The sequence below is a fragment of the Pelophylax lessonae genome, assembly GCF_965119305.1.
Source record: "Pelophylax lessonae genome assembly, chromosome: 1".
In the NCBI taxonomy this organism is placed as follows: Eukaryota; Metazoa; Chordata; class Amphibia; order Anura; family Ranidae; genus Pelophylax; species Pelophylax lessonae.
The window spans coordinates 298448562-298475906 of record NC_138768.1 but is presented as its reverse complement, the minus strand read 5'-3'; the positions used below and the strand labels follow the sequence as shown (position 1 = coordinate 298475906).

The 27345-nt window shown below is 40.4% G+C and overlaps 1 protein-coding gene across 2 annotated transcripts in view; it reads left to right on the top strand.

Moving 5' to 3' along the window:
* Positions 1-27345, top strand: part of FAM222A (family with sequence similarity 222 member A) — a 119188-nt gene that overhangs the window by 66011 nt on the left and 25832 nt on the right. For both annotated transcript variants that reach the window (XM_082274776.1, XM_082274775.1), the window contains exon 2: positions 21979-22099. In XM_082274776.1, the coding sequence (XP_082130902.1) occupies positions 22018-22099 (82 nt within the window). In that variant the 5' untranslated portion in view covers positions 21979-22017. The remainder of the gene's footprint in view (positions 1-21978; positions 22100-27345) is intronic.

Here is a 27345-nt window from a genome sequence, read left to right as displayed (position 1 = left end):
CGAAAGTGGAGTTACCCTTTTAAATAATTGTTTTTTGTATTTCAAAAATTGATCCATTTCTTGTCCTATATAACAGTATCAGGTTGGAGGTAGACCTTCACTGTAAAGGGATACTGATGGTTCTGATTAGAGAGGAAGAGCTTCAGTACATCCATTGATCTTAACCTTCAAAATCCGAGCCTCCACTCCAAACATTCCTTGAAATATTTGCTCCGTCCTCATTCTCTAAGCAACTACACCTAGTGAAAATAGCATGGAATTATTCAGGAAATATTCTCCACACTTTTCTGTAAAAATGTTGGCAGCAAGCTTTTTAAACTTCCACAATCTGTCCTTCCCACCTTGGCACACAGCCTTCTCCATTCTCAGTGGACTGCTGAGACGTTATGATTATATTTCACATAAGTAAGTCTTATTGAATAAATAATACCCTTATGTATTTTTAATTGAGGCTGGGCAAGTGGATAGAGTCAATGGAATTAAAAGGTTATGCTGCAGCTTGAGGTGAACCGCACACTTTGTTTAAGTGAAGGGCAACCTGTTCTGTAACTTGTTAGAGGTACATTAGACGGCAAAAAAAAAAAAAAATGTTTTCAGCTAAAAACTCCAAATCTACGTCGGTTATGCAGCTGCTTTAGGTGTACAAGTGTAATTATGAATCTTTGAATGCTGGTCTCCTGGCATGTTGGCTGGGATAAGACTCTCCACAGCCACGGACTGCTTCAGCTTCTTGTAAATCACAACAGCAAATCACAAATATCTAAATGATTAAAAATTGAACGTGTCTATTCAGCCGGAAGAAAATGGTTGACATGTTCGGTTTTTTTGGATTTGTTTCTTGGAAACACTGTGTTAGAGGTCAGTCACAAATTGCATTGGCTATAAATAAATAGATATGGGAATATTGTGTCTTGTCACATTCAAAAATATTCATTTTGTAAACAAATTGGGCTGTATTATACCAGTAATGATAGTGGGAAAACTTGGCAAACGACATCGAAAGTTGACATTCTCTTCCTTTCTTGACATTGAAATGAACTGGTCTTACATCGTGCTGGCGTCTCAATAGATAACCATAGGGATTGGGTAAACATCAACCAATACAGCCAATTTTGTTGATGAGAATTATATTTTTATAGCTATTTTTATATGACGGCAAACTTCCAGTCATTGTCATGGAACAAGTCAATTGGCCTTGCTGAGTTTTCACAGCAAATCTAATTTGGTCCCCTAAGAGGAGCATAGATTTGCCCCGGGGTTGTCACCTCCAGTACATATATATTTTTGCATGCCTAAGTCAAAGCATGTTGAAAAGAAAAAAAAAATGTTTGGCACCTGAGAAGAGGAGATATGGTGGCGGGATATGATCAACATGTACAAATGCATAAGGAGTCCATATAGTGAACGTGTTGAGTTCTTCACTTTAAGGTCATCACAGAGGACAAGGGGGCACTCTTTACGTCTGGAGGAAAAGAGATTTCATCTCCAAATTACGGAAAGTAGAGATGCACCAAAATCCCGGCAACTGAAACATATTGGTTGAAAATGGTGTTAAGAGATAAGACAAAAAAGTGCCGATAATTGGGCTGAAAAAGCACGCAATTTTCCTTTTGAATTTGCTGCGATTTTACTGTGCTTATTGTTTGTTTTTCATAGGTCATGTAAATCAAAAACTGCATCAAAGAGGTGCGTGTGAATACATTTTAGATTTTAAAGGGTCACATTTGTCTTGAGCTTTTCTTGCGCTAAAGGTGCCAATAATGGCCAATAATAAATTCATGATATTAATTAAAAAGTCAAATATAATCCAATTATATATAAAAATATAAATATTTTTTAAAAACTGTAATTTTCGGTTTTGGTTTCAGTTTTCTGCCAAGTGCAGTTTTGGCATCAAAATTTCTATTTGATACAGCTCTAACGGAAAGGTTTCTTTACAGTAAGAACTGTGAAATAGTCTCTCCCTCAAGAGGTGGTTCTGGCCAGCACAGTAAATTTTTTTTTAAGAAAGGCCTGGATTCTTTCCTAGATACACATTATATAACTGGATACTAATATTTATAGGTAACGTTGATACAGGGAATATCCGATTGCCTCTTGAATCAGGAAGGAATTTTTTCCCCTGCTGGAGCAAATTGAAAAATGTTTTTTTTTTTTTTTTACACCCTCTGGATCAACTGTGGGTATTTTTCCCTTCTATTGGTTGAACTAGATGGACTTTTGTCTTTTTTCAAGCAGACTAACTATTTAACTTGGATCATACCTACATTTCCAGCCATTTTATGTCTATACCGTGATAGTCTGGAGAACATACTTAAACAGCATGACAATTGTGTGCCCATGTGCACCTAGAGTAGCTTCCACAGAAATAAAGGCATAGTAAACCTGCTTCTACTGGACTTGGAGTATACCTATTACATGCAAATGTCAGATTGGTTGCTGTGATAAATTTGGACCTTATCCTATGGCTTATATATATGATACAGGTATTGGGTGACTAGCTCAGCTTTCCTGTTGATCTCTCTCTCAGGGCAGGAGTGTGCATTAAGTTGGGATGTGGGATGTGCAAACCAGTACCACTGGTTTGACCAGCAACATCATTGGATATTTCTATAGATGGTGAGTGCTTGTTCTGCACAGCTCTGCATATGAATCACAGGGGATTCACAGGGAAGGTGTGTGCCCCCTTGCCTCTCAGCAAGGCTTGCCATCTCTAGTTTCCAACACACTGTAGGCCCAAGTACCCTACTTTTTTTCTTTTACATTGTACCTACAATGTTTTTTTCTTCTTCATAGACTGTAATAGCTAAGACAACTGTACATAGACATTCTTTTTTTTTAAATAGCTTCTCATGTAATTTTTGTATTTTCTTCCATAGCAGCTTTCAGAAAAAAAAAAAAAAAATGTTGGCCACGCACCCACTGATTTTTGTGTTTATTAGATTCAATCAACATTTTCCTTTTTATATTTGTATTATATTTCTATATTATATTTATATTTAATATTTGATAGAGCCACACCTTTCACTGTTTCACTTACTCCAAATCATAACTGAAACTACAGGAATTTGCAACTGACAATTGATCAGCATTTGTTAATTTCTTTAAAAGGTTGGATTTGAAGCAAAGTATTAATTCATACCATGCAAATTGCTTATGGGTACCATATTTGAAATTCTGTTCTTTTTTCACTCAAATCATCATCCATACCCAATGGTGAAAACAATTAGAATCATTACAGAAAGTAGCTTTTGGGCTTTATAATAACCCAACTTGTTCAAAGGGAATTTATCATCAAAAATAAATGTCAGTGTTCTATTTAAATCAGGTAACAATTCTAGTAAGTCTTCTTCACCTTGCTACTAAATGTATTTCTTGTATTTTACAAATGCCACACAATAACATACGCCTCTGGGTTTAGGTATTGTTAAATCTGGAATATTCAGACAGATGCTATTTAACATTTTGAACAGTTTATTAGTAGAAAGGAATACAACAGTTAATTCACTGCAACAGATTAAAAGGGGTGTAAATGCATATTATGGGATGGCAAAACATTAAATCCAGACAATTTCCAATAATCAATTTTCTAGTTTAAAAGCAAAAGAGCAAAATATATATATATTTTTTTTATTAGTACTGGCATAGTTTTACAAGAGACATATCGTTAACCCAATGCCAAATTTTAAGCATATAAAAGAGAAAGAAATGCAAAAGTAAGCAAAAAAGTATGCAGTGCAGGGCAGTGAGGAATGGCATTGCAGAGCTGTATGGTATGTAGCAGCAGGGCAGGCAGTAAGTAGTATGTAGTTGCTGGGCAGTCAATGAGCAGTATGTAGCGGCAGGGCAGTCAGTGATCAGTATGAGCGGCAGGGCAGTCAGTGAGCAGTGTGTAGTGGATGGGCAGTCAGTGAGCAGTATGTAGTGGATGGGCAGTCATTAAGCAGTATGTAGTGGATGGGCAGTCAGCATTATATAGTGGCATGGCAGTCAGTAAGTATTGTGTAGTGGCAGGGCAGTAAATGAGCAGTATGTAGTGTCAGGGGAGTCAGTGAGCAGTACATAGTGTCAGGGGGGTCAGTGAGCGGTATGTAGTGTCAGAGCAGTACGTAGTGGCAGGGCTGTCAGAGAGCAGTATATATTTGCAGGGCAGCCAGTGAGCAGTATGTAGTGGCAGGGCAGCCAGTGAACAGTATATAGTGCCAGTGGTCACGGAGCAGTATGTAGTGACGAAGCACTCAGTGAACAGTATGTAGTGATAGATCAGTTAGTGTGCAGTATGTAGTTGCAGGGAGGTCAGTGAGCAGTATGTAGTGGAAGCCTAGGGTAATATGTAGGGGCAGGGCTGTCAGTGAGCAGTGTGTAGGGGCAGGGCGGTCAGTGAGCAGTATGTAGTGGCAGGGCAGCCAGTGAGCAGTGTGTAGTGGCAGGGCAGCCAGTGAACAGTGTGTAGTGGCAGGGCAGCCAGTGAGCAGTGTGTAGTGGCAGGGCAGCCAGTGAGCAGTATGTAGTGGCAGGGCAGCCAGTGAGCAGTATATGGTGGCAGGGCAGCCAGTGAGCAGTATATAGTGCCAGGGCTCAGGGAGCAGTATGTGGTGGCAAAGTGCTGTGAACAGTATGTAGTGATAGATCAGTTAGTGTGCAGTATGTAGTTGCAGGGCAGTCAGTGTGCAGTATGTAGTGAAAGGTTAGGGTAATATGTAGAGGCAGGGTGGTCAGTGAGCACTGTGCAGTGGTAGGGCAGTGAGCAGTGTTTAATGACAGGGCAGGCAGTGAGCAGTATGTAATGGCAGGGCAGCCAATGAGCAGAATGTAGTGGCAGGGAAGTCAGTGAGCAGTATGTAATGGCAGGGCAGTAAAAATAATGTAGTGGGAGGATTGTGAACAGTATATAGTGGCAGGGAAGTCAGGGAGCAGTATGTAGTGTTAGGGTGTTCTTTTATTTTATTTAAATCCATTTTATTACCAAGGGCATTTGTATGAAAACTAGTAGAAACAAAAGTACTAATGTTGGTCATATTAGCCAATCATATTGCTGATGCTTTTCTTTGGAAAATAAAGGCAAATGTCAGATTGGTTGCTGTGATGTAGTTGGTCATTTTCCTATGGCTTGTGTACATGGTGACCAGCTCAGCTTTCCTGTTGAACTCTCTCAGGACAGGACTTTGCATCAGCTGTTGGGACGTGAGATGTACAATGTCCCAGTACTTAGCATTAAATTAGTCATCAGCACTAGGATTAATTTGGGATCAGTAGGGACCCATTTAGTACAATCTGCCACAGCTTTAAGGATAAGTACTATACACAATTAGTGTTTAACAGTCACACCATTGTCTGAATTGGAACACCGTAATATGCAAAACGGTGTAGGTGTATTTTTATACGTTCTATGATGTTTTATTACCAAACTAGGTTTATAGAGGCATTTGCATCAATCAACACATGCTCAAAACCAATAGTTTTCCATAGGCTCCATTCACACCGTAGTATGCTTTATAACACTGAATTGAGACGGGTTTCAATCCATTGTGTAAAAATGTAGGCATGCAGCACATGTTACTGCATGTCACCGAACTTCAGTGGCTGAAATGTCATTTTGTGATGCTTCAATAAAGTTAAAAAAAACAAAAAACAAAAGTAAACAGTGAATTGTGTTTTTTTAACAATGCAAGGCACCACCCCTCACTGGACATCAGCTTAAAGACGATCTTTACCTTGTTTGAAAAAAAATAAATAAATGTCAGAAGCTACAAATACTGTAGCTGCTGATTTTTAATAAAATTACACTTACCTGTCCAAGGATCCAGCTCTTTCCTGGTCTTCAGGTCCCCGGTGCCAACATATTAACCTTGAGAATCCAGCTGTGACTCCTTGCGGCTTCCCACTGTGCATTTGTGAACACTGCTGTACTATGTGAATGGTCCAGCAGCCTTCTAAGACCTATGACATGTCCCAAAAGGTCGCAGGTGGGGGTGGGAAAACTGTTTTCAGGTGGAATCACCTAGTTTTGACAGGTACCACCCCCCCCCCCCCCCCCAAATAAAAAAGTTCCAAAAGAAGAAGACAAGGAGGGGGAAAGGATTGCCCCTTTAGTGTGAAGTTCTGCTTTAAAGTCCAAGCCCCAGCTAAAATGTATTTCTTTGCATTGGATAGAGTGTGTAAAAGTTAGAACCTATGTCAGGATTTTATTGTCTGTGATCCCACTGGGGAGATTTTACCTTGATTTCTGCCTTTAGTAGGTGTCACCAGGACAGGAGAACAGAAACAGTAATGAAACCCTGATGGAGATTCTGCCCTTTTTCTGGTCTATACAAAAAATTGTTTTTGTTGCATTTTCTTTTGCCGTTGGAGAAATTTCTCCCCAGTTCCTGTCCTAATGACACCTAGTCATTGGGAGAGGAAGTGATCTGCTTCATAGTGCTATAACAATATTCCTATTCTCTGATCTTATCTCAAGTCTACCAGGTAGGGTTGCCAAACCTAGTAAATATTAGACTTGGTAGTCTCTATTGATGTAAAACACCAAGAATATATCTAGATTGCCCAATGGTGACCATACATGCCTTGATAAATGATCTATTTCTTTTACAATTGATCTCTCTCGATAAGTACAATCGATCTATGGCCAACAACCCATTTGTTTGATATGTCACACACCGTAAAGTGCATTTCAATTCATAGTTTAAGATATGATCAAAACTACTTTCTAATGTAAGTCATTAATCACATCTCTGTTTCCTGCTGTCATCTCATAATCTGATCAAACTAAATGCAATGTTATTCCTAAATTAAGTATCCCAGTGCTTCCAATCAAGCAAAATGATCAAAAATGTCTTGCCCTGTTTGATCAAATTCCACAATTGCCCTACTATATCTAAACTGTAGCACTATGCAGGATGTGACATGATATGTGAGATCATATGGCAACGAATACATGGAGAAGTGTCATTGTGCGCTATGAAGGTGCTGTGGCTTTCCTGCTTCACTCTGCATTGCAGGATCCAAAACATTCAAATGCTCTGCATTAGTTTAAAGTTGACCTTCACCCCCCAAGATTAATTTTAATTCCCTGCATCCCCTCATTTTTTAAATTTTTTTTTTTTTTTTACTTTTTTCAGGCAACCCCCTCCCACCCCCATTCTCACCTAGGCAAGAATAACGTGTACCTGCTCTTGTAGCCTCTTGCAATATCCATGTGGCATATCCCACAAGGCTGTAGGAGCAAATACATAGAGTGGTCAGAGGGTGGAGTGGAGATGTTGTCAGCGGGGGTTGGCTGCAGAACCCAGAAGAGACAGCCAACTCCTGATGACATCAGAGAAGGAGATATCTACGTGAGACCTGGGTTGTGGTGGCAGATGACAGCAGGGCAATGCTAGAGTTTCCTTGGCCAGGTGAGTATGTTTCCCAGTGAGAACGCTGTATAACCGCTAAGAGGGAATAATGCAAAATAAAAATGGGAGGATGTCAGGCCTGATTGCCAGGATGACTGGAGTATATGCAGGAAGGACATCATTCCACACTGGCCAACGACAAGGCCTGAAGACCAGCACTCAGAAAAAGATGCTGGCGCTGGTGAGGGATCAATGGCAGGTAAGTGTTAACCTCCCTGGCGGTATGATTCTTTTGGATTTTAGGTGCTGAAAGCAGTACCATTATTTTGCATGTAATTCTTGTGAATGAGCAGCCCAAACCAACTGTATACATTATATATATATATATATATATATATATATATATAATAAATGTATACATATTTATATACAGTTGGTTTGGGCTGCGCATTCACAAGAATTACGCGTATTATATATATATATATATACATACATACGTGTGTATATATATATATATATAAATAAAGTACAGTAAAACTGCAGGAAAGGGCACTGGGGGGCAATGTAATGTGATTTTTCTTTATTTTGAATGGTTTCAGTGTGTTTGGTGTGTATTTACATTTGAATTTGCCGCCGGTTCTACCCCCCCTGCGAACATCGCGTCGCCGGAGACAGAAGCCGGGGCTCGCAGACGATCGGGAGGAAGTTCCGCCGCCGCATACCGCTCGCATACTTTGCTGGATCACGGAGAAAAGGTAAGTAAAACCTCTACCAAGATCCAGCGATCTTCTTAGCGCTACCCCGAGTGTGGCTCGGGGTTACCGCTTTTGGCTCTAAAATCTAACCCCGAGTCACGCTCGGGAATACCGCTAGGAAGGTTAATAACTTTAGTTCCACTTTAAGGCTGGGTTCACATATGTCCGGTCGTGGGTTTGTGCCTGGGGTCCGGTGCGTGTCTGTTCAGTGATTCAGGTGTAATTCAGGTCCAAACCGGACCCAAACCACGCACTAGACTCTTATTCAATCAGCACCGCGGCCGTTCCGGACATGAGTGAACCGGCTCCATTGGGAGCCAGTCACACTTGCCTGTCATGCAAATTGAATGCAGGGAATCCCACATCCAATTTGCATATGTGTGAATCCAGCCTTAGTAGTTGTGAACATACAATGTTATAGACACTTTCTAATACAATTTGAACTATGTAGCCACCATAACTACTTTTGTTTAGTTTCAGAAATGATCTTTCTAACCTTTCTTTACAATGTTAAACCGTTCTGTAATGGGAACATAACTCTATTCCTCCAGATATTGGGGCAGGGTTATAGGAAACTATACAGACACACACTGTGTCTTTATTCAATAGCCTGCTTAGCCTGAAACAGGCTACACATTATACAGTTCTGTGGTACGATTTTCCTTTAGATTTACCAAAACCATATAATATGCGGTCAAACCTGAACACTTTCAAATTGTATTCAGGCCCTTGCACTACACAGTTGAAGATAAATCTAAAAGAAATTGAAGAATTTAAATTGTATAATGTGTAGCCAGCATAAGGCAAGATGCAGGGTGTGTGTTCAAGAGGCAGGCTGTGATTGGGAAGGGGTGTGTGCCAGATGTGGGCTGTGATTGGTCAGGGGGCAGGGTGGCTGTACAAACTACCCAATCCGGGGATGCTGTGTGTCCTGTACCGCTGAATGGCCAGCCAAAGGATGAAAACTGACCACACTAACACAGATCAGCTTCTGTGCTTTGTGTGGTCAGTTTAGAACAAGGAAGAAAGGGTAACTGGCAGGATCAACAAATGTACCTTAGATGGAAGAAGTGCATTAAATGATGGACTGATGATTTATAAAATACAGAACGGACGTAGAAACAAAATTATTTAGGGTTACATAAATTTTAATTACAACACAAGACTGTAAATAGGCAAGTGTATAAAGATCTATAGGCAGATTTTATATGATGTCCCTTGTCTGATACCCTATTTCTTTTATTGTTATGTGGAAAAAATAAAATAAAAATTAATTAAAAAAAAACAAAAAAATCTATAAGCAGCAAGTGCCATCAGGGTATGAGAATGTACAATATATGATTAGCAGAGGGTTTTCCTTTTCTCTTCCACAAGGGATGTCTGGGGTCATGGAGGTCACATGAGCTTGCAATGGACCAAAGATGCTCTGACAACTTAGCTCTTCTGTTTCTTGCCAGAGCTGGCAGATGGTCAGACCTGACAGACAAGGCTGGCAATAAATAATTTGAAGAAATCCTGTATGTGCCAGTAACATAGAATAAATCAAGTAAGGGCACTAATCTGTTATTTTTTTTTTCTATTTGAAATATTGATTCGGAGCCCTTTGAATGACACCAAGAAGCCTAAATTAGAAATGTTGTTGTGTCTTAGGTTTCTAATTCTTGCATGTGCTTCGGAGATCAAAGATGCTTTAAAATCTGCAGTCATGTGATTTCTGGCAGTGCCCTGTGTGCTCATTTCCCTGTGATGTTCTCTCCCCCCCCCCCCCTGTGGTTCTTCCTCTCTATTCTTCCCGGTCCCTCCCCCACTCTACCCCATCAACTGCAGATTTAGTTATGCATAGACAACTGTAGCAGAAAATCTAATTTGATGATTAGCAGAACTGCCAGGATCACTTCATGTCAAGAGATGCTATCTCTCTGCTTTCTCACTGATTAATCCCTCTCACAAAACAGCTGCAATGAACTTGCCCCTAAGGGCTGATTGTAGCCATCAATGTATCCTCACCGTGTCCCAGCTATTGAGCTTGACTAAATCAGGCAAAATGAAAGCATATCCTCTGCATAGCATGTCCGGTGTAACCTCTACACTTCAGTGCAGCAGGATAACCTTTTGTCGGGACAGTTCCAGCTAATCCGGCTAATAAACTCGGCAAGCGTTTCCCAGACGCTCGGCCACAAATGCAAAGTATGGCCCTTTTCTCCAAATAGGAGGTTTCTGAGTCAAAGAAGCAGTATGTGATGGCTTCATAAAGAGAACCTACCACCGTCTTCAAAAAATTAAAGTAGTAGCAGGAGCTAGAGCTGCACAATTCTGGATAAAATGAGAATCACAATTTTTTTGCTTAAAATAAAGATTACGATTCTCAGCGTAACATCATCTTTCACATTATACAAAAAAAAATTGGGCTAACTTTACTGATTCGGTTTTTTTTTTTTTTTTTTTTATTCATGGAAGTGTATTTTTTCCCAATAAAAATTAAGTTTGAAAGACTGCTGCGCAAATACAGTGGGACATATAATGTTGCAACTATCGCTATTTTATTCTCTAGGGTCTCTGCTAAAAATATATATCTAATGTTTGGGGGTTCTAAAAATTTTCTAGCAAAAAAATACTGGCTTTAACTTGTAAGCAACAAGTGTCAGAAAAAGGCTTATGCTGGCCATACACGCACAGAATTTCGGCCGAAAATGGTAGTTTTAGGAAAGATCGTTCGAAAATCGGGCCGTTAGTGAACACAAGTTTACCGATGATTTTGATCGTGTGCCAGGCTAATGTCGATGGATCTATAGCGAAAACTTTTATCGTTTCTACAAAAGTTGTTACGTGTATGGTAAAATTGAAACGAAAATAATATTCTGACTCGTATTGTGCATGTTATCGAACGATCATTATTATCATGAAAACGATTATGTAAAAGAGTTTATTCTGTAAGTTAGTGGCCAATTCGCTTTCGACTGAAGAATAATCGTTCATTCTGCAAACGGCCGAAATTCTGTGCGTGTATGGCCAGCATAAGTCTTTAAATGGTTAAACTGACCTCATTTACAGACCGAAGTTCATCCCTTTTGATCTAAAAGAACCAAATGATACATTGTTTCTCTTTATCTCTCTACCTTGATCGAATGAACCTACCAGCATGTTTTTGGAGTGTGGAGTACCCAGAGGAAACCCATGCAAGCACAGCGAGAACATGCAAATGCCATGCGGGCAGTGAAATGGTTGGGTATAATGATGGGAAGAGTGGCTATGGGGTCAAATGATAAGACTGTATCACTATTATGTTCCTGTTTCAAGTCTTGTTATTACACCGCTCTAGTAACCTCACACAATTTGGCTATTACTATAACCTACTAAAAGCTTCTGGAACTTGAAAAAAAAAAAAGGAGCTTCTTTTTATTGTCATACCTGTAGGCCATGTGCGACCTCTCCCAAGCCTGTCAGAAAAAGTCCTATAGGGAGAAACCTTATCCCAGCCTGGCTAGATGCCAAGGCATGTCATTGGAGAAACGAGCACCCCCAGCACCGCAGAAACTAGTGCTTTGCTGGGTTCAAAATCTTGACATGCTGAGCTCAGCCACTACTGTGGCGGGGAAAAAGAGTGCACTACACACATGTAAGTTTTGAACCCCGTTGGAGCGTTTGTACCTGCGGTTCTGGTTGGCATGTATCCTGGCAGGATGGGGAAGGTTGCTCACTGACTTTTTCTGACAGTCTTAGAAGAGGCCACACAAGGCCTACTGGTAGGACATTAAAAGAAGCTCCTTTTTTTAAAACCTGCAGTGATTTTTTTCTCTCAACTGTAGACACTTGAATGCAAAGGAACTTCTATTGGAAAGGTGAACTTGGGCGTTAAGGCTGGGTTCACACTTATGTGAATTGAATGTGGGTTTCCCCGCATTCAATTCGCATGACAGGAGATTGTGACCAGCTCTCAATGGAGCTGCTTCACACATCTCCAGGGCGGCTGGGGCCCTTTGCATCTTTGGCTCTGTTTCAGGTCCAAATTCAGTCAAAAATTCGGGCCTGATTCGTCCCTGAAACGGAGAACAGGGACACACCAGACCCCTGCTGTCAGCCGCATCCATTTGCAGTGTGGACCCAGCCTTAAAGTCTATCTACATGCAAAGTTTTTGTTACTTCCTATCCTGGGGACACCTCTTTTACCAGACAAGAAGTGAAGGAACCTCACCAGTGGAGCTTTCAATAGCTATAAAAGATATATAGGGTGTAGAAAAGCTTTAACTCCAAATATAATACATTTATTACTCGTGATTGTTTTGTTTCTTAGCTGAGCATAACCTATTTTCAGTGAGAGCCCAGGAATTATTTTTAGAGAGCACCATAATTATTTATTTCTATGTGAGTGGCTGCATCCTTATTGTAAATTGGTTGGGAAAACAGAATGCTTATGCATATAATACGTACATGCTTGTTTAGAGAGATGGAAGGAAACTCATCTGCCATTGAACAGTGGAAGGGCAGCAGCCTGGAGACAGGCTTACATTGGTGTCTGTGTTATAAGGAAATCATTACTGCGTGTGCAGTCAGCCTGGCTGTATACTGTATGCCTTTTTGCCCAAGCTTGCATATATTAAAGAACAATTCCAGGCATGGCTATGTTATACATAGTTACATGTAGCTATGCATATACCATACCTGCCCAATACCCCTGGAAGCTGGAAACATTGAAATCAACACTGCTACTCTAGTGATCTACACTTGTTTCCAGGTCCCATGCTGAGAGGCTGCACTCCTGTTTACTGAACACAGGAGATTGGCTGCTCAGCACATCTGCCATTCAGAGAACGCTTTGCAATTTCTGAACGAATGCAAAGCATTCTCTGATTGGACAAGGTAGAGGGGTGGGACAGTGATGTCACACTCTCCACCTCCTCTAATCAGAGAATGCTTTGTATTAAATCAGAAAATGCAAAGCATTCTCTGAATGGTGCCTGGCCCGAGTGGCTGACCTCTTATGTTCAAATCCATCAGGCCACCCGCTCAGCACAGGACCTGAAAGCAAGTGTAAATCACTAGAATAACAGTGTATATTTCAATGTTTCCAGCTTCCAGGGGCATGAGCCGGGTATGGTAAATGCATAGTTACATTGGTCCTAGGTGGACCAATGTAACTATATAAAAATATGCCATGCCTGGAATTGTTCTTTAAAGTACAGTGACCTGTAGTAATCAGTTGGCAACCATATTTCTCTTTTGTTCACTGACGGAGACATCTCCATGTCTTCTAGACCCTTGGGCTAATGCTGCTCTCGCTTCAGGAGTGTTGTTGACCCTAAGGCCCCTTTCACACAACGTCAGTTGTCATCCGTTTTTCGTCAGTTGTCATCCGTTTTTCGTCAGTTGTCATCCGTTTTTCGTCAGTTGTTATCCGTTTTTCGTCAGTTGTTATCCGTCTTTCATCCGTTGTCATCTGTTTTTACATAGAGATGCATTGATGTCCGTTTTTCATCCGTCAACGGATGGATGAAAAAACAGACAAAAGGACAGCGTGTGTGAAAGGGCCCTTAGGGTCTAGAAGACATGGAGCTGTGTCCGTCAGTGAACCTCAGAAAAGGGTTTTACGGTAAGACAAAATTCAGTTTTCTCTTTCGTTCACTGACGGACACAGCTCCATGTCTTCTAGACCCTTAGGGTCAACATTACTCCTGAAGAGAGAGCAGCATAAGCCCAAGGGTCTAGAAGACATGGAGCTGTGTCCGTCAGTGAACCTCAGAGAAAAGGGTTTTACAGTAAGACAAAATCCAGTTTTCTCTTTCGTTCACTGACAGACACAGCTCCATGTCTTCTAGACCATTGGGCATATGCTGCTCTCTCTTCAGGAGTAATGTTGACCCTAAGGGTCTAAGAAGACATGGAGCTGTGTCCATCAGTGAACCTCAGAGAAAAGGATTTTACGGTAAGACAAAAATTCAGTTTTTCATACTGGTTAAAATCTGCTTGCTATGGGTACATTGCATATACTTATAATAGGTTTAAAGTTAAAATGTGTTTTATTCCTTTTATAAACATCCTGCAGATCTTGTTTTGATTATTCTACATGCATGTTTTCTACAAAAAAGTGTGTTTCTGTATATTGTAGGTTTTCATATTGAAATTAAGAAAATGGAGAAAATGGTCTGTCCCACGAGTGCTTTGCTAAAATAACATTACATGATCAGGGTGGTTTTATGTCTTTAAAAAGCCTAAGGCTGAATTTTTATAGTTCCCACCAGTGTATAAAAAGAAGGGAGAAGCTCTTGGTGTGCACTCTTGCTGATTGGCTTCACACTGTGCTCTCTCATGCAGTCATTGCTTCCTCCACTTGTACTGCCATCCAACCCTCTGCTAATAATCAGCGACACACTGTATTCCATGGAGTGACTCTGAAATCTGAGCAGAAGCAAGCTGGGGTAAACGGTGAGGTTTGAGCCACAAATAGAGGATTACCTCTTTTTGAGGGATAACGTTGGCCATACATATTCCATCTGATTGTACAATCTCACACCCTGTAACACCAGATTCACCAAAGTATAATTTGGTTTACCTGATGGACATTGTTCCTTTGCTGACCAGAGCCCTTCCAAATAAAGGTTCTCAGGAGCGAAACCATGATGGAGTAACCTCTTGCTGGTCCGGCCAGTGACAGAGTGACTCCATTAGAGGTGGTAAGTTGTTTCTCCATGATTGCGCTGCTGGTGATTTTCTGCTCCTAACAGAATCGGGAGTGTATCATTTTATATTTACTGAACAGATTACTTTCACCCATGAAGCTGTATACAAAGAAAAGGGTACCTCAGACCTATTCTTTATACTCCTCTTACATCAAGGCCATGGTTACTAAAGCCCCGTACACACGCGTCGAAAATTGGCAGGGAATTTTCAGCCAAAGTCCGATCTGCCGATTTTCGGCTTGTTAGTATGATGCTTCAGTACAGATTTCGACAGAGAAAAATCTGATGAGCAAGTCTGGGCATGCTCAGAGAAGAAAAAACACAAAGAAAACAAACCAGCACATGACATCACTTCTGAAGTAGAATTTTGTTGGTCAAGAAAATTTGTGTGCAGTCTAGGCACATTCCAACCAACAAAACACAACTTGGACAAAAGTAGGACGATCAGTCGGCCGATAATCGTTGCGTGTGTACGAGGCTTAACTCTTGCACAGGCATTAGGGATGGGACGTTGTACACCAGGCAAAGATGAAGAGTCTCTATCGGGCTGGTTGCTAGTTAAAGCAAACTTTTACTCCCTAAATAAAAAATCCATATGGCATGCAGCTCTGTACACACATCCCAAAAACATCATTTAGCAATTTGTAAGAGGTTTTTTAGCAAACTTGTATTTCTTCCCCCCACTTCCTGGTTTTCAAAGGTGCTGGTCCTCTAGCCAGGGCCATACAGGGGCACCTTGGTAAAGTTGCATCACCAGCACCTTCCAGGGAGATCTTGCATGATTTTGTACATGTGCCGTACTGGAGCTGGCGTGGTTTGTTATTATTTAATAACCAATCTCGCTAGGTCTTACATGGTTCACGTGCTATAGCAGATCCGGCATTTATTTTTATTTTATAACAAGTCATGCCAAATCTCCTGCAGTGCAAACTCAAGATCAAGTCCTGGTGTCATCAGTAGGTGGACACAGAATAAAAATTGGTAGGTGGGGGGTGGGTAAAATAATGGAATATACATTCCTTAATATTTGAGAAAACATTGAAATTGAAGGGCCATATCACTGCTAAAAAGTCCAGATACAACTTCCAATAAATAATAAATAATAAATTCCAATAAAAGTCAGGGGTGAGTGTTTTAGGGGTCCAAGAGTCCCCCCCCCCCCTTTCATCAGGGCTTAAATGACAACAATGTGAACAAACCAGAAGTGAACTGAACCTACCAGGATATTTTTTCCAGTGTGAATAAGCTTACACCTTATCAGCAGCATGTTTGGCAGCCAAACAAGCTGCTGATAATGCCTATGATTCTACCTCTTTTATCAGAATTAGGCCTCATGCACACTGCTGCTGTTAAACTCACATTTTTGTGAGTTTGGGCATTTTTTGTTAAAAGCCCATAAACTCCCCTCTATGTTTATCCTATGTGTCCATGCACACATGGGCATTTTTAGCAGTTTATCAGCAGGGGAGTTTATAGGCTGTTGTCTAAACTCCCTAAAATCGCGTTCAAGAGCAGTTCTTCTGACCAAAAAAAAAATGCTGAGCGCTGAAAAACACTAATAAACGCTCATAAACTCTAGGCACTTGAGCTTTTTTTATTTCAATGGCCAGGATAAACAAAAATTCTGGCCAATTAAATATATAAACTCTCAAGCTCCAAACTTTGTTAAACTCTGCTAATCTCTTTTGAAAAAATTAGCTTAGGTGAGTTTATAACGTTGATTTGTTTTCCTGTCAGGATAAACAGTGTTTACAAGAAACCAGTGTGTATGGGACCCTTTAACCGCTTGCCGACCGCCGCACGACTATTTACTGCAGCAGTCAGCCCCCTACAGACAAACTGATGTAGGGCTACGTCGCTCGCCTACGAGCCTCTAGAGGGCGAACGCGCGCAGCCGGAGGCGCGCTCCCTCCCCCGCTCGTTCACTAACATCCCCGCGCGAGTGACCAGCAGCTCCTATGTCCGCTGGTCACTCGCGATCTCCCGCTGGAGAGGGAGAAAGGCAGGCGGCTAATGTAAAAACAGCCGCCTGTCATTCTTCCTGGTGTAACTGCAGAGATCATACGATCCTGCTACAGTTAGAATCACGCCCCTAGGGATACATTTAACCCACTGATCCCCAATAAAGTTAACCCCTTCCCTGCCAGTGTAATTTTGACAGTAACAGTGCATATTTATAACACTGATGACTGTAGTAATGTCACTGGTACCCCCAAAAGTGTCAAAAATGTCAGTCAAGGGTCCGATCTGTCAGCCGCAATGTCGCAGTCCCGCAAAAAAAAATCACAGATCGCCGCCATTACTAGTAAAAAAAAAAAAAAATAATAAAAATTACATAAATCTTTCCCGTAGTTAGTAGACGCAATAACTTTTGTGCAAACCAATCAAAATACGCTTATTGCGATTTTTTTTTTTTTACCAAACATATGTAGCAGAAAACAAATTGGCTTAAAATGTTAAAACATTTTGATTTTTACATTTTTTTTTTGGGGGGGGGGGGGGAATTTCATATAAAAAAATATTGTTATTTTTTCAAAATTGTTGCTCTTTTTTTGTTTATTGCGCAAAAAGTAAAAATTGCACAGGTGATCAAATGCTACCAAAAGAAAGCTCTGTTTGTGGGAAAAAAAGGACGTCAATTTAATTGGGTACAGCTTCGTACGACCACGCAATTGTCCGTTAAATTCACGCAGTCCCGAATACCAAAATAGGCCCTGGCCTTTCAGCAGCCAAATCCTCTGGGGCTTAAGTGGTTAAAGTTGTATCTGGAACTTTTAGCAGTGGTGTAGTGCTTCCATTTTTGTTGCATTACACTACAAGCCAAGGAGGCTGTGGAGATCCTCTGAAGTGTAGAAGCGGCCTGCCCGGGAATCAGATTTACATCGACATCAATATTTTAAGATAGACGGGCCAGTAAGATAACCCTACAGGTCTAGTGCTACTACAATCAATATTTTAAATACATATGTATATAATCACACTATATACATAACCGTAAGTGAGTATGTGCAATGTATTAAGTGCAAGAGTAATCTTAGCAGCAATAATAAATAAATAAATTTACAACAGCAGACCGCCGTTCTGTCTCCACGGGGAGTGATCGCGGATGCCTGGCGGCAATCGTGAATGGCGGACCCGCAAATTGGCTTCCCCTCTGGCGAATGGGCGCTAGTGTGCCCCCGCTAGTGGTCCTGCGAAGTGCCGTACTGGTACGTTGTTTCGCGGGACAGAGCCGACCTGCCGCAGTATATGTACTGCTGGTGGCCGGCAAGTGGTTAAGTCAGATTTATGTATTTATAGTAAATGTATTTAAAATACATATGATGATATTTTTTTTTATTTTTATTAAACCCATAAATGCATTCATTGATTCTTTTTTTGGGATTTTTTTTTTTTAATATCTGCCTGGGTTTCAGCGGTAATGATGTTGGTTCTTTTTATTACTGCAGATCAGTTTTTGCAGAGTGTGGCTGAATCTGTCCATATGGGTTTAGCTGCATAACAGATTGACACGGCCTTTCTACCTTTGGCCGGCAGATCATATCCAGTTGACAAATTTTTCCAGATAACAAATGTGCGCACACACACATACACATGCATTAATTAAAAAATGTGAATGAAAAGAAACAAATGAGCGGTGCTTTAGAAAACATACAGCAAGCTCCTCCATTTGCCTTTGAGAAAGAGCGGGAGGACAGATGGAATTTAGACAGGCGTTTAGAGTAATTACTCTGTAACGAGGATTTTGTTGTGAAATTAGTATCTTAAGGAGGTGGTGCAGATATCTTTCAAAGGATGAATACCTCATTAAGAATCTGAATAAAGAAAAAAGGGAAGTGACGGTTTACAATTGGAGCTTGGCAGACACCTGCCTGGTTTTAAATACCAGCTTTGTCCTTCGGCTTTTAAAACTTGTATCAGTTTTGCTGAACTGCTTTGTTTAAGCGATACAAATCGCTTGTGTTTTGCATAGCATGGAGAGCGTATTATTCTAAATATGAATGTTGCAGTGAAATTAACGCTTCTGCATGCAAACCTACATCACCGGAAAACACACTATGATGTTCTTGCTGGTTAGGTCTTTAAAAACAAAATTGACCTGGAAACACATAATTTGATGACAGGTAGGATCTGCCTGACCCATGCAATTGGGTTCCTTTTTACAATCTGTCATTTACTTTGACAGATCTCATAGAAAGTAAATACTTTGTATCAGAAGTCCTTGTTAGAAGACTCCGCTTATACAAATAGCTACACAAGGAAAATTGGCCATAAACAAGCAGATGTCTTTCTACCCAAGGAGGCATGTACTCGTCATTCCTACCTAAGACTGCTGATGTTTCTTGTATGACTTAAAGCTTTCTATGTATGGTTAACACTTAATTTCCCCTTTTTTCATTGAAAAGATGGGAGCATCAATTAAGTTGCTATCAGCCCTGTTGCCCTAAAGCAAGGATTCTCAAACTACGACCCTCCAGATGTTGCGGAACTACACATCCCATGAGGCATTGTAAAACTGGCGTTCACAGACATGGCTAGGCATGATGGGAATTGTAGTTCCTGAACAACTGGAGGGCCATAGTTTGAAGACCCCTGCTCTAAAGGTTTCCAGCAGATCAGGAAATTTAACATGGTTACTTCTGATGATCAAAAGCACTTGATATCACCCCACTAGGGTAGTAGTCATAACATGATGGGACCTAGCATTTTAGTGTAACTCTAAGGGCTTGATCCCACCAGCCCGCATGCTAAAGTGTGTTCTACTGTGTGGGCTGGTGTCCAATGTGCAGTGGGGGTGAGAGCTAATGCCTTTCGTTTTTACAACATAAATGTTAGGAGTAGGAGAATTTGTCGGTAGGTCATGATATACATATAGGGTGTATAACTTAAGTTATTATTTATTTATTTTTTATTATTTGGAGCCAGTTTTCTTTTTCTAATAAAAACAGTGCTTTAGTGATATAGTTTTTGTGTGTTCTTAAACAATGGGGAGATTTACTGAAAACGGAGCACTCAGAATCTTGTGGTAGCCAATTACCTTCTAACTTCAGCTTGTTCTATAAGACCCCGTTCAGACAGGGACGACGCGACTTGCTGGGGCGACCGCGGCGCGACATGCACGGACTTCATATCATTGAAGTCAATGCAAGTCGCCTCCAGGTCGCCCCAAAGTAGTACAGGACCCTTTTTCTAAATCGGAGCGACTTGTGTCGCTCCTATTAGAATGGGTCCTGTGCTAATCAATGGCAGGCGACCCACCGCGACTTGTCAGGCGACCATGTCGTCTGACAAGTCGCGCTAGTGTGAATGGGGTCTTAAGCTTCAACAATAAAACCTGGAAGCTGATTGGTTTCTATGCAGAGCTGCACCCGAGTGTGCTCCAATTTTAATACATTTATTTATTTATTTATTTCAGGTACTTATATAGCGCTGTCAATTTACGCAGCGCTTTACATATACATTGTACATTCACATCAGTCCCTACCCTAAATGGCCCCCCAATGACTATATATTATATGACATAAGCATGTACAAAACTGGAAACATTTGTTATCACTTGGTAACTAACCTTACATGGTTGTAGAAATATAAGCAATGTTTTACTGGTAGTATTGCTTGCACGTATTCCCCATGGATGAGAGTTTTAAATTGTTCAATTATCACTGTATTTAAGGTCCAAAATATTTTCCTCTGTACTATCCAATATCCGTTAGCTTCAGCTTTCAGCAAATCCAGAGACACTGATGGGTATCTTTTTGCATTCCTGGTTGTCCAATTGTTAAAATATCCTGAAACTTTTTGTCAGTGCATTTCATGTCTGTAGCTTTATTTTGTAACTATGTTCCAAATGCTTTCCAGTTGAAGTTTCAGTCCATCCAAAAGCTGGCTATACATTAATAGATTTTTAAACAAATGTTCCTTGAAACCTTCATACAAACATTTGTACGAAAATTCCTAGTACATTTGATGTCTTGACGAATGTCATTCGAAAGTACTTCAAAATTATATTTTCTTTTAAACATTCGATTTTGGAGTAAATGGACTTTCCTTGTACGAAAGCCACGTACCCTGTTAGAAATTTGTTAGTTCGAGAAAAGACAACCTTGAATTTATATACATAATTAGTCAGGTTGAAAAAAGACACAAGTCCATCTGGCTAGACCAATAAAAAACAGTAAAGAAAACCCACTATTTGACCCCACTAATGATTAGAAAATCCAATTCACGTACTTAAATTGAAACGTTTCTAACAAAATTTTACAAGTGTATAGCTGGTAGAATTCTGCTAGATTTGTTTTGTTTAGACTCTATGATTCCTCCATCCACTCTATACATGGTGGATGGACGAATCTCTCACTGTACGGCTGTCAGGAAAAAAAACCCGTATAAAGTCTCTGGCCAAAAATGTTCCATCCAGCTCATTCTTTTTCAGTTAAAGGAGGTCTACCCATGCAGCAAATTTTAACTGGTTGATCACGAACTGGCCAAAATTCATATAGCATGTGGCCAACTTAAGATTTCTTGATGTGTCATTACTGCTTGCTCCTGGGGCTTTTTTGCACAATACATTAAATGGTTTAGAAAGTGGAAATGTAGGTCTCCTTTGTAACTGTCACAGTGGATGATACAAACCTGGGAAAGTGCAGATATATTTCCCCAACTGATTATAAATCCTGTACGTGGGCTCACCCTCTGCCACCTATTTATACCGTGCTTACTCCCCAAATTGTCTTTGGAGGTATTCCGAGGCAAGTGCTTTGAGATGTCCCTTTTTAATTCAGTCATAGTACCTTGGGGGGGGGGGCTCTTTCTGTTACAAAAATGTTACCTTCTTGTTGCTGGATTATAAATGTAGTGCAAACATCAGGAAAAAAAATGACCGGATGGAGCCTGGGTATGCAGAGTTTTAGGAAAAATTTGTTCCCTTTGCAGAGAAAGGAGGGTGAGCACTAACATAAATCTATTAAGATGAAGGCTCTATGTAACAAGAAGGTGCTTTGGATCCGATTTTTTTCAATTTTTATTACAGTGTGAGACATTTGCACAAACTGTTGCATTTTTGTCTATGTTGTGGGGTCCCCCTTAGGACTGTGCATTGTTTACTATTGGGGTTGCAGGTCTCACTTGTCTGTTTCTATGTATCCTTTGTTGTTATAAGACTTCTGCCTTGATAAGCAGTGTCTGCTTACTAATGTTATTAATGTCTTCTTGCAGTGCGGCCATCTGCCTAGCTGACCATAAGTCTTTGTAACTATGTTGGCGTGTCTTCAAAGAACCCAGAATCCTCCAGTAAAGCACCTTGTATGTGCAAACAAGGGGCTGGAACCTCGAAAGTGTAAGTACAATGCAGGGAATTGTTGTTTGTTTTTGTTTTTTTATTCTTTTTGAATTTTATTTTCAACATATTTGCTGTAAGTGTTTTAAATGTTCTGATTTCAGACATAGATCAGATAGTATAGTGAAAACTGGGGTAAACTACTAAATACTCATTTGAAGTTCTGGGTGTACAAGGTGTGCCGTGCTTACTGTGAATATACAAACGTATAAAACAGTGTATAAATTTATAGTATCCAGCATAGCAATGCAGACAGTTGTTACATTCAGCAATGCTTGATGGGTTTTGTCAGGAGACAGTCCATGAGGTGCTTAGTAACAGCTTGCAAAGTTGGCAACATATGCAGTGACACATACAAGGTAGAGGCACAGGCATTGGCAGAGCCCGCTAGAGTAAGTGATCTGAAACTGAAACCGTAAAGTGCGCACGTCTGTGAATCCCAGTGAGGTCAAGAAGAAAATAGATATAGATGTACTGTTACGCTATAGGTTTATCTCAGTTACTCAGAAGATAAGGAAAAGGTAATTGCATAGATGCAGAGGATCATGCTATTAGATATGACCTTAGAGCATTTGCAAGGTTAAAGTAAAACTCCAAGTCTCTGCTTTTAGCTTGATTTTTCCATAATTGTCCTCCTACTCTTTCTGAAATAGCTTTGTTGAATGGTTAGTCAATTGAAAGTACCTTGGTACCTGTTCCTTAGTGATGTGCCATGCTGAATCTGCCTTATAGAAAATTCTGACATTAAGGGCTCATTCACGCCAGGTACTTTCGGACTGTGCTGGGCATCCAAAAGCAGTCTTAGTGCAAAACAAGGCAAAAGGCCTATTATGCAAGTTCACACCATCATACTAAAACCCAATTCACTTTATTTGTGGATAGATTGGGAAGGGGTTAACACATCTATGAGTTTTTTTTTTTTTTTTTGTTTTTTTTTATCATGGTCAGTGACCTAATTATGAAGATTTTACCTTGCGTCCTGTCTTGGTGTCACCAGAAGATGAAATAGGGGTAACTGGTGTCACTGATATAGGAAGACACATACAGCAATAAAACCTGACACTTTTTAACCCTACCAAACTACCAAAAGTATAGACAATTTTTTAAAGCTGGATACACATTATACAATTATTGTTATTCAATTTCCTTTAGACGTACCTTCAACTATGTAGTGCAAGGGCCTGCCTGATTGCATACAATTTGAGAGTGTTTAGGTTTGACCTCATATGATATGGTTTTGGTAAATCTATACAATTTCAGAGTGTTTAGGTTTGACCTCATATGATATGGTTTTGGTAAATCTATACAATTCCAGAGTGTTTAGGTTTGACCTCATATGATATGGTTTTGGTAAATCTATACAATTTCAGAGTGTTTAGGTTTGACCTCATATGATATGGTTTTGGTAAATCTATACAATTTTAGAGTGTTTAGGTTTGACCTCATATGATATGATTTTGGTAAATCTAAAGGAAATTTGTACAAGAAAATTGCATAGTGTGTAGCCAACTTTAGTTATTGTCTATGTCCCCTTTGGAAAGGATTCTTAACCCTAGATTTGGTATGAGTTGGGTTGGGGAGACCCACAGTGCTTTCATTTAAAATAAAACTAAACACCTGAAAATACTCACCTCCATGTTTCAGAGATGCGGTGGTTACATCCCCTTCCAGCTGTGTCATCTTCTCCCTGGCTACTTCCAGATGCTAGGTTTTTGACCTTTGATTAGCCAGTGGGGAATGACCTCATTCCACACATGCACATGAGAGTCAGTCATTCTGTATAACTGGGAATGCACACTGAGCTGCGCATGCGCAACTCAGTATACATTCAATAGAGGATTGTGAGAAAGCAGGTAAGTGTGCGATTGCAGAAGGGTCATAGCATGTCTTTTCTGCAATAAAGAGCTTCCCGCTCACAGTTTTCTAAAAGTTAGGTTTAGCTGCGATTTATTAGCAAACAAGAACGCCAAGATGCCTGATCATAAGACAAGTAGTGCAATACCTGTAAAGGGAACGCATGAGTAAGCTCAGCACCTGTTTCTCTTGTCTACTGGACTACAGAATTCTACCTTTTCCCCATCCTTCTCTTTTCTGCTTCACATGGACACATTGGGGTTGATTTTTCAAAGGCAAAGGGACTGTGCTCTTTGCAAAGTGTAGTTGAACCCTGCAAGAGCAGCTGCCCCAGACCTTAGTAAATGAGCATAAGATCTGCTGACTTCCATCATCCAATCATGTGCAAACAAAAATGCTGTTTATTTATTTTTCTTGCATGTGATTGGGTAATCTTTGCAAAGTGAAGCCTCACCTCATATACTAAGCTCCGGAGCAACTGCACTTTTAAAGGGCACAGTATGTTTGCCTTTAGTAAATCAACCCTACTGATTTCTTTCCCAGTAAAGCAAGGACCAGTGTTAACAGGCTTTTGTTTGCTTCAGAACAGCTTCTCTCCCCTTATTCTATTACGCGGGAATGTAAAGTAGGTGGAGCAGGTCAAGTGCAAGTCAACTGAATGTGTAATTATTTTAGACTTATCTCTGACCTGACATCTACAGCCCACTACATTTACCCATCGAAGCCTATCTACCCAGGCCCCAGTACTAATGGCTTGACTTTTAGGAGCCTGCCTAAACACTGTTTATTGGGAAAGGCTCTTGAGAAATGCGGTTCTGGGGGCTTGTCTATTTCATTAGAAACCAACTTCCCAGTTGCTGACCCTACAAGCCTTAGAATGATGTCAGATGAAGTTATAAAAGATGTATTTCACTACAGAACCCAGGTAAAGGAAAGAATATTGCTGGGGGTTGCTCTAAAGGGGGGTCAATTTGGGTAAAGCTAAGTACTTGTTAAAAGCCTGTGTTCTTTGACAACTGCAGCATAGCAAACAGATAAGCAGCAATTACTCGATTACTAATCGGTATTTGCCAGAGTTCTTTAAATCCGCAGTTTTAGTTGCACGTTCAGTAGTACTCAGGATAAGGCTAACCCTTCTATTTTGCTTTTGCGTCCAAATTCAGCAGATACTTGTGTGAGCTGTCAGCTGTGCGTGCCTACGCTAGTTCTGTGTAGCAGTGAGACTTTCAGCTGTAACAGCTTTCTATTTCCAGTGGCACCAGCTCAGACAGAGATATGACAGGGTCTGATAAGGCCCTTTCAGTCATTTCAATAGGACTCTATTTTAATACTGCTGCCTTTGTCTAAATTCTGGGTGATTTCACTCCTTATCCTACTCCTTTCATTACGTATCCCTTTTAACTGCTTGCATGCCAAATAGGGTGGCACAGCAGCAATACAATCTGCTTTATTGTGTTAATGTTACAGTTGGTGTTGGTGAGTGTCTTTGTCTTATGGAAATAAACCTATTGTAAAGTCGGCTGGCTCCCACATTTTGCAATCTAAAACGTTGGCCTGGTTTAGCTGTCAGTTCTGTGGAATGAATATTAGTGTTCGGGTCAATCTGGGTTTACAACACAGATTAACTAGATGGTAAAAGAAGCTTGATAATAATGTCCATTCATCACATGTCTGATCATTACATCCATCACCAGGCAGTCACAGGCGTCTGCTGATGAAGGTTAAACTCTTTGAACTCCTTTCTATTTAGTTTACAGTCATCAGGTTTTGTGATTTAATATATAACGCATTGAGTTGATGGGGCACAACGTTTTTAAGTGAAACTTTACTTTTGGGTAAAAGTAAAAAAAAAAAACGTCACAATTGCCTCACCTGCTCGTTAGAAAATAAAATTGTTTTACAAACTTTGGATGTTCACTGCCACAACCGACACGGCCTATACCAGCTGGCCCTCTGTGCTGTATTTGCATGGCTTGTCTTTCATCCTCTATACAGCACTAATGCCTGGCTCAGCTTTTCACATTTGTATAGCGGTTATCAGTTTTGTGATGACAGGCAAGGAGATACCTATAGACATTAGAAAACTGTCACCCAGTCCAGATAATCCAAAAACTGGAGAACTTTTAAAAAAATAGTGTCCAGCTTCTGCATATCTTTTTCAAAGGGTGTCCATATCCACGTCTATAGATATTAGATGATTTTTTTTGTCCAATCTGGATAATCCAGCAGATTTGCTTGAATGTTTTTTGGCTACCAATCCCAGGGAATAGAACATTCAGTCAAGATTGATATTTTTGACTGATTTTCTATCCTTTTTTTTTAACCCAAGGTAATTTAGGACTGTACCTCTCTATAGCCTTAAACATGTATGCTTGGATGAGTGCAAGACAGATATTTCAGCTCCCGGATTGTGCCTACGTGCCTGATCTCCCTCTCCTGCGTGCAGTTGAAATATTCATCAGTACTACTATAAATTTAGATAGAACACGGAGCAAATCATTGTAGAGTGAGGAAAAAACAAATTGCATGCAATAAATGCAAAGCAGGAACTGCCCTCTTTGCATATTTGTCATATACAAGACTGTCCTGAATGACTAGCATCACTTGAAAATTGTCTTCTCTTAAGGTGCACATCCAGAGTTCAAAGCAAATCAGTAAGGCAGGCCAAAGAAAAAAAATTGCTTAATTTGCCCATCAACACGGTCATTGAGAAGCTGTCCCTGATTGGAGAACACAGTATTTATTGCTAGTGACTATAGCTGCTGGTAATAATCGCAGGCCAACAATCCAACTTGCTGATTGTACCCAAGTCGATCAATGGATGGTATATTCAGCCAGCCCTCAGATGGCCCATAGATGGCTAGAATATCCGGATGATATTCAAACCATCTATGGTCGGCTTAAATGGCTGACAGATCTCTGCTCAGCTATAAGAGAACGTTGGATCACCAATAGATATTTACCACCCCCAATGTCCCGAAACCTAAAATCTCCCCCTCTCTTTCGCTCTCGTACTGTCTTTCATGTTCTCTTTCCAACTCCTCCAGTCAGTTTCTTCCAACTTGCGCTCTCTCTCTCTCGTTGTCTCTCCTTCGCAGTCTTTCTCTCTTCCCCCTCTTTCAATTTTAAATAAGCTTTATTGGTAGGACAAAATACATTTTAGCATTGCCAAAGCTATTGGGTTGATGGGTGTGGAAAGAATAACTCCTAGAAAGTTATTAGAGGTAAAGTATAATATTAAAGGGATAGGGAGAGTCCAAGATGTTATCATATTAAGGTATAATAGAAAGGAGAGTAGGTAGTTGAATTCAGGGGGTTTAATCCACAGTCTCTCATGACGTCTCTCTTTTTTGTGCTGATATTTCCACCTTTGGCATCTCCTCTCTCTGGTA